A 12,602-nucleotide genomic window follows, 5' to 3' on the forward strand; every position below is an offset into this window, starting at 1 on the left:
CAACAATCAACCAAAAAACTCAGTGAAGTAACTTCATCCTCCAGCTCTTTGCATGACCTTGTTTGTTAATTTCCAGATATTCCATTGACCGATATCAGTCATTGTGGTACATCCATTTTCTTATGACAGTCGCTTTCTTATAGTTCTTCGCACACTTGAGAAAAATATACAGTGACATAAAAGGGGAAAAAGAGAGAAGCATTCACCTCCTTCAGTTAATTATTAGGTAGTATGCCCCTCACACAGTCCGAGCCAGTTTTCCATATAGTGTAGACATCAGATCTTGGCATCCCCCCCCCACCATGTGATTTGCCAAGTACGGCAATACAGCAATAAGAAAAAAACAGCACATACTTCACTTACTAATTGCCACATAAAGATTGATTCCCAATCCCTTCTCTTAGCAGTCAGTTAGGGAATGATATAAAGCAGAAAAGCAGTTTGCGCGCATGCAGATACATACTCAGAATATTCAGGAAGGTTAAAGACATTATCACTCCTGCACTTAAAAATGTATATATATATATATATATATATATATATATATATATATATATATATATATATATATATATATATATGTGTGTGTGTGTGTTTGTGTTATTGTTATGCTGATAACACACATTTGTACATTTCCTTCCTTTAGGAACATATAGCAAGTGTGTATTCTTTAGTAGATGATTTGGAGGTCATACACCATTGTCTGTATTGTAGTCAGTTGTAACCCAATACCTCCAAGAGTGAAATCTGGTTGTTCATGCCATTTTGTGAGACTCCTCTGCTTTGCCACTACCACCGCTTCTTCTTCTTTCGGCTTTTCCCAGTTAGGGGTCGCCACAGCCCTGTCCGCTCATGAGTGGCAATGGAGTTTTACATTGTCGAGTTGCCAGCCCAACCTTTCACAGAAGGCACACACACGCACGCACTCACACCTAGGGCCAATTTAGTGTGTCCAATCCACCTACAGCATGTCTTTGGGATGTGGGAGGAAACCGGAGCACCCTGGTAGCAGAAAATTAGAGTTTGCACCTAAAGTGTGAATCTTAGTATCTTCTTTAGTAGCCGGATAATATTTAGGGATCAAATTTCTGCCATTTTTAAGTCATATTACTTCCATCTGAGGAGTACTGTCAGGACAAAGAACTCTGTATCTCTCGAGGATCTCCATTTGTCTCTTTGATGTTCATCTTAGTAATCACTGCTGCAGTTCTCACTTCTTGGGATATCTTGCCTGCAGGTTACTCACAGTTGGCCAGTTTTTCAGCTGTACCCTCCTGCTTAGCAGTAATGGAGTGACTTCCTGAGGATATTAGCTTCTATAAAGCTTCTATTAATGCACACCTCATTTGGTCAAGTAATATAAATTGGTCTTTGGTCCACGATGTATTGAGTTTCTGATTCATAAAAGCTGCTTTATTCTGAAAAATCTTATTCTGTTTGATCTGTGGATATGCCCTACAATGCAGCAGAACTTTACATTCACTTTGTGCATCATCATTATATGAAGAACTGGGTATTAAAATATAACATGTACAGAATAATAAATGAAAATCCTATTTTGTCTTTGTTTATTCTCATAGTTTTATTACCAAATAGTAGTGATGTGTGTAGCATATTGTCCACAGAACTGAACAGAAACTTAAAAAGCTGATGAACTAATAAAGTTAGGCTTCTTGGGCAGTGTATTCTGCACTACTTAATCTAAAATCTGAGCACTTTGCTACTGATCAAAATTTAAAAAAATGTGTTAAGGCAGCACTATCTGGTCTTAAAAATCAGAACTGTTTTTTGTCTCTGTTTATTTAACATTTCAGTGTTAGTAAACTCAATTTATTTTAGTTTGCTGTAGAACATCCTTACCAGCTGTGCTGCTAGTCTCAGATATTTTTTGCTTATTTTTTCTAGATTAAGCTAGCAGATGTGACTGCAGAGAAACACCGACTTCAGGAGCAGATGAAATCTTATACAGAGCAGCACCAGCGAACAGGGAGTGCTCTTCAACAAAAAATCTCAGCACTTCAGGAGGAATGCAGTACAGTAAAGGTACAGTGTTTAGTGAATGACAAGCCTTCATTTCCATTCTGATTATTGTCTGTTACATCAGTCTGTCAAAATAAAACGTTATCAAGAATGGAACTACTCAGTTAAGCTGCTTAAGAAGGATTTGTTGTTGCCACTGAAGTCAATGGTATTTACCATGTATTTATTTTGTTGTGTGTGTAGATGAACTGATCCAAGCGTACTTTTACTGCAGATTTCCTTGAAGGCTGAAGGAGATTATAAGCTTACATAGTCTACCATTTAAATACATTTAACTTTCTCCCTCCCAGCCGCCACCTTCTTCCTTAATCTTTGGCCACTTGTTCCATGGTGTCTTGAATGTTTTTAGGAATTCCATTTCCACCACCCATTCTGGTATTCCATTCCATTGATTAATAATAACCCCTTGTGTGGAAAAGTAGTTTTGAACAGCTAGGAAATTAGTTAATGACTACAATCTGCTATCTGTGCCCTCCTCTGACATTATCATATACACCTATCATGTTCCACCTGACTCTCTGGTCTGAGGTGAAAAACATGAATTCTATTGACTTTCTTCTGGATTCCTTGCAGTAGTCTAATGTACCTAGTTGGCCTACAGAAATGAGAAGGTGTGGTGTGTACTAGAGTCCTGTAGAATGAAAACATTACCAGTTTGCTTCTGAAGCGTATACCCCCCCCCCCCCCCCCCCCACACACACACACACATACACAACACACACACTACATTCCAGTGCTGTGTTTGCAGGTTCCACTGCCAACTCACTCTCCTCATGGTGGTCCAGTCCAGAGCCTTTTCCTGCTGGTTTGTCATCAGTTCTACTCCCTTTAGCTGACAACTTCATGGACGCCTATAAACCAAACAAAAACATTGGTAAACTTCTTTACAAATATAGTATTTTCCCACACATGAAACAAACTCCCCCTTAACATTCGAATAATTTCTAACATAAATCTCTTTAAATCCAAACTTAAAACTTTTCTCCTGAATGCCAACATCTGTCACTGCAGTGATCCCTCTTAAATCCCACCTTAATACCTTACTACCTCTCACAGTTTTAACACCCACCTATTGCAAGTGTCCTATCTCATTTGCATCTCTTTCTCTTTTTGTTGATTAAAAAAAAAATTCTAACTTTTGTACTGCATATTATGCACATTATTATAATGTTTATGTAAACCTCATTCTCAGGCCTTTTGTAAATTTCTGTTGTTCTCATGTAAAGCACATTATTGTAATGTTTGTATAAAACCTGATTGTCAGATGATTTTCTTTTTTATAACTTTGTTATAACTGTGTGGAGCTTTTCTCCTCAGGTCTCCACTGAAAACGGGCCACTGGTTCAGTTGGACTAATCCGGTTAACAAATGACAAATAAATAAATAACTTCACACCAGAGTTGCTGAGGCCTAGAGTATGTTGCATTGGTTTGCACTGAACCTCAGCTGATACCTTTCTGCCCAATGGGTCAGCCTTCCATATCCTTCCCTAACCTCCCCCCAAATTGTACTGCTCCAGTCATCTTTGTGTCATTAAGTAGCAGTCTGATTCACTTATCATCTACCTCAGGTGTGTCTGAGACAAACACACTGAATAGCACTGGACATAAAACCGACCCCTGCAATACTCTAGTAATCACATTCCTAATTCCGGACATTATCCCTTTTACCATAGGTTTATAGGTTCTTACTAAAATTACAGCCAAGGAGACCGTCAAGATGATCAGCCATATCACCTAATAATTATGAGAGACTAACAGTGTTGCCATGTATTTTTGCTGCTGGTGGCCAAGACTTGTGTAGTAGCTCAGTTGTCAGAGAGCCAGCCAGAGACTGGAGGAATTAGTGGTTGAGAGCGGTCTCACCTTTCTCTAGAAGGGAAAAGAGGCTGAGGAGATCCTTCTTTGGGACTAAGACCTTGTTTTGTCTGGAAGTCCACATCTGAGGAGTATGATATCAAAGCAAGCATGGGCTAGGATGCCAGTCAAAGGTGTGGGAGGAAGTGTGCCTCAACAGTAGATGCTGCTTAGCAAACTAATAATTATTGGGGCTAGAAAACTACAATAAGAAATCAAACCAGAAAAAATAACAGCTCAACACCACTTGACTTACACTCCTAGTGTTAATGGCTATGTCCAGCCAGGATGGGGAAGTTAATGGGTCAGTGACATGATGGTATGGACCAGATAGTGAGGCATGGAGGGACGAAAATGAATGTAAAGTATACAGGTAAAATAGTGGAGTTTTCCTGCTACCTCATTTTTTGCAAAAATTACTAGAAACTCCACAGTTGTACATTTCTCTGGCGTTGGTGCAGACCTGCAAGTTATTGCAGAAGAAAACAAGAGAACAGTTTCCTCTTTCACAACAAGGCACAGGATTTTGGTTCAAGATTCTTTATCAATTCAGAAAATAGGGATCTTTCAGGCCAGTCCTTAATAAAATAGCCATAAACAAGTTTTTAAAATACAGTAAACTCTCAGTTAAGCAACTACTCAAGCAACTAGAACTCTCAAGCAACCAGCAAAAAAAAAAAAAAAAAATCAAAGAAATACAGTAAAATTTTCATGTGTTGCACATTCTGTTTCCCCCCTCATGTTTTTAGAGTTTTAAAAAGGAGGATAGGAATAAATTCCCTCTATCCCCAATCTAAGAACAAGTCAAACCAAACAAATAGTTTAGGGTACAGTATTAGTCAGGCAGAATCATTGTTGAGGGCTTTAGGTTCAGTGGCAGTGACCATAATGCTTCTTCTGTGCACCCAGTTACATATGAGAGTACTACTGTGGACACTAGCGGAACAGTGGTCCCTGTTGGAACTTCCATTATCGTATCCAATACACTTCATTCGAGTCTGTCAGTCATCCCTTCTGTGGTGGATGTGCTGTTCAGAAATCTTGGAGCAGCAACCTTTTGTTCCACCCCCTGTCCAAGCCACAGTGACCACGGATCCCTCCCAACTCAGGTGGGGGCATTGTTTCGACATGACAGTCCAAGGCCTATTGTCCCCTGTCGAGACCAGCTTGCACGTAAACGTTCTAGAGATGAGGGCAGTCCTTTTGGCATTGCAGGCCCTTCATGCCTTTTTCCTCTGGGAACCATTGCAATTCAATCAAACATGTCAGTGGTCTGGTACATCAACAAACAGGGAGGGACCATATCTTATCCCCTTTGTCACGAGGCCATGAGAGTGTGGGAATGGGCGATCTCCACCGGTCGCTTTCTCATAGCAATGCACAATCCAGGACGGTCCAACATTCTAGCGGACATTTTAAGTCGGTCTATTCTGATGCCTTATGAGTGGTCTCTGAATCATTCAGTAGCTTGTAGATCTTTCTGGAGTGGGGTCAACCTTGCTGCGATCTCTTTGCATCTCCTTCCAACATGAAGTGCAGCGAGTTTTTTGCTCTGAAGCCCCTGCCGGGGGAGTGCCCCAGAGATGCTCTAGTCCATGCTTGACCTCCCAGTCTTCCGTATGCTTACCCTCCAGTACCTCTTATTCTGAGGTTTCTACAGAAAGCTCATCGACTGAGGAGCAAAGTGATCCTAATTGCCCTATTTTGGGCGCGCCATGTATGGTTTCCCTTCCTTTGGTCTTATCTTCTGGCTCCTTCTTGGATCCCATTCAGGATCTGATTTCACACCCATCGGGGGTTCCTCATCTGAACCTGGACAGTTTGAAGCTCACAGCTTGGCTACTCCAGTTCCCCATGATGCAAGCACTCCTGGATTATCCTCTTCAGTTAGGTCTGTTCTATTGGCAGCTCATAAGTCTTCAACCAGAAGATTTACAGCAGCAAATGGAAACATTTCTCCTTTTGGGCTTCTCAAAAGAGTTTAAACCCTTTCACAGCTCCGGTTCCTGCCATTCTTGATTTCCTAGCCAATATTTTTCAACAAGGAGCAAGCTCTTCTACTATCAAAGTTCAGTTGGCTGCTATCTCTCATTTTCACGTGGATGAGAATTCTGCCTCCCTGGCCTCTTCCAGACTGTGTAAAGCCTTTATCAAAGGTACTTTCCTGTTACACCCCCACCCCACCCCATCAAAGATCCTGTTATCCATGGAACCTTACTATGGTTCTTCAAGCTTTGGTTGCTCTGCCTTTTGAGCTTGCTGCAACCATGGATCTCAAGTTCTTATCTTGAAAAACAGCATTCCTGGTAGCTATCACCTCTGCTAAAAGGGTTTCTGAACTGCAAGCTTTGTCCATCAAAGTTCCATATATGATTTTCCATAAAGATAGGGTTTCCTTTCAGACCAGTCCGTCCTTTCTTCATAAGGTTGCATCCCCAAGTTAACATCAATCAGACCAATAATTTACCTGTTTTCTTCCCAAACTTTGCTAACAAAATGGAATACAAACTCCACTTGTTGGATGTTCATACACAGTTACGATTTTATTTACACAGGACCAAAAACATCCGTAAATCCGATCAATTGTTTGTGTCCTTCTCTAAACCCTTTTTGGGTAAACCTATCTCCAAGGTCACTATTGCTAGGTGGATTTCCTTGTACATCCTTCAGGTCTGTAAGGATAAAGGTGCATCTCCTCCGGGTTAGGTGAAAGCCCATTCCACTAGGTCCATGGCTACTTCTGCGGCCTTTTGGTCTAAAGTCTCATTGGATATTTGTTCTGCAGCTACTTGGTCCTCCTCTCATACCTTTGTTTCTCACTACAAATTGGATTTGACTTCCAGAAGGAGACCATCCTTTGGTTCCGCTGTGCTCCGGAATATCCTTCCATGAGGGCCACCCAGAAGTTTAGTAGCTGGGGACTCTGTCCCACAGGTTGAAGACCAAATGAAGTAAACTAATTCAGATAAAGAAGTTATGTACTCACCATAACGTTCGATCTGAATAGTTCTACTTCATTTGTCTTCAACCCTCCCTCCTGCCCCTTGACCTTATCATGTGAACAGCCTGTTTGCTGCAGTTGTAGGTCATAAAGTATTCTTCAGGTTGGGTTATCAGTATAAGGGTCAGCAAACTCGATCTGGGGGTTGGATGGTAGTGGAGGTGTATTATGGGTAAGGGAAGAAACTTGGAGCTCAGAGCAGATGCTAGTGAATTTGCCGGCTCAGATCCGATACCTACAGGTTAAAGACAAATGAAGTAGAACTACTCAGATGGAACGTTATGGTGAGTATATAACTTCTTTTTTACACGAGAGTATTCCATCTTTTTGTTGGGCCCTTACTTTATTCTGTGACTTGATTTGAATGACCTGGAGTCCTTTGGTAAACTACAGTGAAGTCAGTTAATTATGAAGGCTTGCATCGTATAATTGAATGTATAAGTAACTGGATGTCAGATTGCTTCTTGCAAGAAACATTATTCTAGTGTATTTTAAGTAACAAATGGAAATGAAACAATATTTCTTAGTTTCCCAGTCAGTTTTTTTCCATTGGAAATCATTGTCAGTGTGGTTTCTAAGTGTGTGGTTGCAAAGATTCACTTTTTTTTTGGGGGGGGGGTATTTCTCCATTCAAGTTGGTTCAATTAGTATATGTAAGTTTGGGGGAGTGTGGTGCGCAGGGGGTCTTGACCCCACAAAAAAAAATTTCAGACTGATTATTTTTACCCTTTTGAGCTTCTGGCTTTTTTTCCTCCATCATTGCAGTTTGTTGGCTTTCAGGAAGTCAGCATTCCACAGTAGAACCTGTTTTTCCTTAGCGTATAATTGTATCCCAGTCTTCACCTGACAAATTTGGTCATTATGATCTTACAAGACATTATATTTCTGTGTTATTTCTAGTTATATTCAACTGTTTCTCATAGCAAACGTTCTAAATTCCTTCACTCCACAGTAGGTGTGAATATGGGTCTATATTATATTTTTGAAAGTTTCAAACATCCAACACCATATGGTCGACACCATATGAGCGATGTTTGAAATTTCGAAAATATGATAAAAAAATAAAAATAAAAAACTATACTTACATAAAAGCTGTAGGGAGGGGGCAAGCCCCCCTGCACCCCCCATGTGGGGGGCTGTGCCCCCCACACCCCCACTACTTAAATATTCCTACTCCGAGATCGCACTGCATTGAAGTAAAGAGAAAATATTCCCTACGGTGATTTCCGTGTTACGAGCACGACATTTCGACCAATCAGGTTCACTCAATATGCGTTCACTGTTTATAATTTTTGATCACACAATAGGAACCCGTGAATATAACTAGTAAACCAACAGACTCATTTGATATTATATGCTTTGAAAGCACCTCCTAAAATCAATATTACATCTATAGGAATATTGTTGTGTATCCTATCTCTTGTACATTGGAAAAGTAGTGGACTATGCCCAATTTGTCAGGAGCACAACACTTGATTACTTAAGTAATACAGTAGTATTAAACTATCATCTCTTGTCAGCCTTATAAGCATTCTACCGATGTTCAAGCCCATAATACCAGTGCATTTAAATTTCATAACACTGGATTGAACTTTATACAAGTCAAAATAAGTGTATTATTTTTTTCTTTGATGTGACTCGTTCATTTAATGGTGTGATTACCCAGTAGACTACATGTGGGTTCAAAGCATTTATTAATTACTTCATCCACTGGCATTGCATTATCTACCCAACTAATGCCTTGGAACAAAGGAATATGATCACTGGATCACCTACACAGGCTATGGGCACAGCCTCTGTGCCTGTGAACACCCAAAAGATAAACACCAAACAGAGAGGACAGGTCAGTGGAACACCAGCAGTCAGAAAAATGTGGCACTCCTTACTGTACATATGTCAGGATTTGGGTTTAGGTAAAACCCAAGTGGGGCTAGTGACCTTCCCCTAAATTATCCATCCCGGTTTATGTGCAGGGATATCATAGAGGCATGGACTTGCTGCCACCATAGCAGTATCAGTTAGTAAGAATGATGTATGAGTGAGAAGACCTCAAGGAGTGCATGTCCCCTGTGTATGATTGTTTTGATTTGCTAAACTGAAAGGCATGTCCTCTCAAGCTCACCTTTCATGCCGAGTTGCTATTCATGAAGCCATTCCACCTGCACATCCACAGATGATGGCCATGGGCAGCCTAGATTGTGATCATTCATCATCATCATCAAACCCCCTTATTCCCATTTTCTACATGGGTTCAGTGTGTCATGTCAACTGTTGCCATCTCTTTCTCTATTCTTTGGTCTCTTTTCCGGATGTCATTGTTTCTTCTTGCCTTCTTCCTGTCTGTACCAAATCTTCTTCAACAGATTGTCTTCTGATTTTCTTCACATGTGCCCAAACCACCGTAAGCTGTTCTCTGTGACCTTTTGTACAATTGCAACTACTTTGTCTTCTGTTCTTACATCGTCATTTTTTCTGACAGTGTGCATCCTAACACTCATTTAGCAAGACCAGTTGGCATAATGGTTAATGTCTTTACTTCCTGCACACAAGGTACAAGTTTCAATCCTGATCTCTAGCAAATACCTGTTTAGAGTTTGCATATTTCTGTGTGGGGTTCCTCCCACCTCTGAAAAGCATGCTGAATGTTTCCACCTCAAACTCACCCAAGAATGGAGCTGTGAGCAGCAGCACAGACTCTACATGGTGCCCTTTAGAGGGAAGAGTTGTAGAGACCAACTGTTTTGGGAATCTATTGTGATGCATAGTATCCTTAAGATAGGAGAGTACATATCACAGACTGCATGCTGTAACAGGGCTAGCCACTATGGTTCTAGGTGATTAGCTCGTGATCATTCACTCTTAGCATTTCCACAACTTCATCTGTTGTGGGAGTGTCTTAGGTCAGAAGAGGATGTCTCCAAAGTAGTGGCAGTCATGATAGTAGCACATCTGGTAATGGATGCCAACCACAGTCATGCAGCATGCCAGTATCTACCATGGGCTATGGTATGAGCAGTGCATCTCCTGGGTAGAGCCAGGCTCTAGTAGGCAGGTGCATACATGGGAGGCACAGCCCTCTACTATGTATGCCCTTTAGCTCCCCAGAAGACTGAGCCCCATTTCTTCATGTAGTGCTGAGAGTGTGCCATAGAACGTACCCACTCTCACACCAGCCCAGTATATCACACATTAACAACACAACAGAACATCATATGCACAGACATGCAGTGACAGTGCCCCTTCACAAAGACGTCTATGTTAATACCCCCACCGCACACTGAGCTCATACCCACAAGTGCAGTCTTACTTTTACTTGTCTTCAGCGCTAACCCACTCCCTTGTGAAAAGCATGTACATCTACACATGTGCTCCCTCCCCACCTATGCAAGTAATGATAACTGTGCCTTACCCTCTTGTGTATTGCTACGTGAGTTGCCTATGCTTGATGCACAGTGTGGCCAGCCTATGCAAGGATGGACACAGCCTGGTGTTTGTTTTGCTTCCATCAGTTTTACTGTAGAGTATCTGCTTAATTCTGCTTTACTATGAAGTAAAGCTCTGTGCAAGCAGCTGCATCTTTGCCAGTGCCATGGCATATGGTGCCCTTCTCTGTCTAGCATGATTATCCCTTACGGATGACTCCTTCACCTACTTTTCATCTGGGACAGCCTGCACTACCTAGTGTGCTGGAAACTTTTTCCTGTAAATACCCGTCCTTGCTGTAATGACCTGACAATTATGATGTAGTGTACTGAGTGCCCTGATTAAGCTGTGTTATTTGGAAAAAGACAAACCAGTTAAGCAGCAGAGTGGTGAGTGACCCACCCTTAATAAATATTAAGCACCCCCTTAATCTGCCTGTACTGACTAGAAAATGATATCAGCAGAAATGAAAAAAAAACTTTTTGCTTACTCTCCATACCAGTAATGTGTTCCCAGCTTCTTAAACTCATTTGCTAGAATAACATGATGTGTTAGCATCTGTTTCCTGAAGGATACAAACTCTTATACTCAAATGGATGTCATTATTTAGTGAGTTCAGTCCTCAGTAATTTGTCCTAAAACCACAGGTTTTATGAGGAACAGACCAAAAATATGAAGCAATAATCTGGACGTCCTGTGAAAATCTAGACAGTTGAGAGGTATGAAAGGTGAGTGTAAATGTAAAAGACTGCATTACACTACCTCTCTGTCAGCGCTTGCTAAACATTTAGCAGTTTTTTTCCCTTGTAACTAGTAGTACATGGAGTAGATAAAGCCCCATGCAGTCGAAAGAATTATAATCAGTTCGCTGATCATAACCTTCAGCTGTATGTTCTCGAGATGGATGCCAAGATTCACCACTGGAGCTTTGCTCCCAAGGTCAATTACTTGGCATCCATGTCTCGAATTCATAAGTGGGATATGATTGGCAAACTGATCATAATTCTCTGTGTTATGCAACATTACACATACTGAGTATCTTTTTGCACATATGCCAGGATCATACTCCAGGAAAACCACCGGATGAATCCAGATAGTAAACCGTGTGCCTTCAACAACCCAGTACATGCTCAGTAATGCCTCTTGTTTGTATTTGGGTGTACTTGCAGTCCCTGTTCCGTTTCATTTTGTTGATTTCTGATAGGTGTCATCGGGTAAGATTCCAGGGCATATCCAGCACTGTTAATAAGGTGCCCCAGGGGAAAGTCACACAGGTCACAGGTATGCCTTATGTAGGAGTCATGAGAGCTACCTTGGTGACCTGCAGATACATTGTAGATGATAAACTGTGCATAACGGAGCACCTAGCAGCTGATGGAGTGATAACCTTTTTGGTTCACATACTTCCTTCCCAATTCACAAGATAGGGGCTTTATTTCAATGTGGGTGCAGTCTGTGATCCACAGTAGCATGGGAAATGGGTTATATCATAGAAGTCCTGCATAGTGCTTGCTCTTTCTTTTTTTGTAAGATGGAACCAGATGTGCACCCTCACATTCTGAAGCAATGTTGACGTGGTCAGATACTGGGATGGGAGCATATGATGATGGTACTTTATTGAATTTGTTGTTCCGGTTGCATAGAAATGCCAGTGTATGATGTGACAGAGATTTAGTGGCACCCATCATGGCTGTATTCCATTTTTGTGAGAAGCTTTTCAATGTGAAGGTAGCACTTGGTAATTAGGTCCACCCTCGCCTTTTACAAATTTCACTAAGATGTCTTGCATTATTTCCTCATGTAACAGGATGTTTATTAACTCCACTTCTCCCTGAACCTGCCAGTGTTGTCTTTGCATTGGAATAAAGTTTGCATAAATACACGCATGTTTTTGCATTACTTTCATGTGTACTATCCATCCTTGTATGCAACTGCTTTGGGACACCAATATCAATTATTTACTTGTATATCTGCAGTGTGAACACTGGTTTCCTGTGTAAAATGTTTCAAACCTCATCAGATGGTACTGCTGAGACATCTGTAAACATCCTGGTTCATTGTCTCTGATTTGTGATCCACTGGCTTTCTGTCACACCCCATTCTGCACATTCATTCACTGAGGACTTATGATGTCTACAGTATCAGTTCATCTACTTAACAGGATACCTGCTACTGTCCTATCCCCTTTCTGTACTGGAAGTCAGGGTCATTGTTATTCATCAAGCTTCACAACTTAAAGATGTGTAGATACCAAGCCATCTTAATGATTCCTTATCTGCATA

At 41.1% G+C, this 12,602-nt stretch overlaps 1 protein-coding gene across 1 annotated transcript in view; it reads left to right on the forward strand.

The window, feature by feature from the left end:
* The window catches only part of GCC2 (GRIP and coiled-coil domain containing 2), a 1,443,709-nt gene that overhangs the window by 833,332 nt on the left and 597,775 nt on the right, over positions 1-12,602 (forward strand). Inside the window, exon 16 of the mRNA XM_044070984.1 lies at positions 1,906-2,043. Coding sequence (XP_043926919.1) covers positions 1,906-2,043 — 138 coding nt within the window. The remainder of the gene's footprint in view (positions 1-1,905; positions 2,044-12,602) is intronic.

The sequence above is a fragment of the Protopterus annectens genome, chromosome 5.part0 (genome assembly GCF_019279795.1).
Source record: "Protopterus annectens isolate FY-2018-M chromosome 5.part0, PAN1.0, whole genome shotgun sequence".
Classification (NCBI taxonomy): Eukaryota; Metazoa; Chordata; order Ceratodontiformes; family Protopteridae; genus Protopterus; species Protopterus annectens.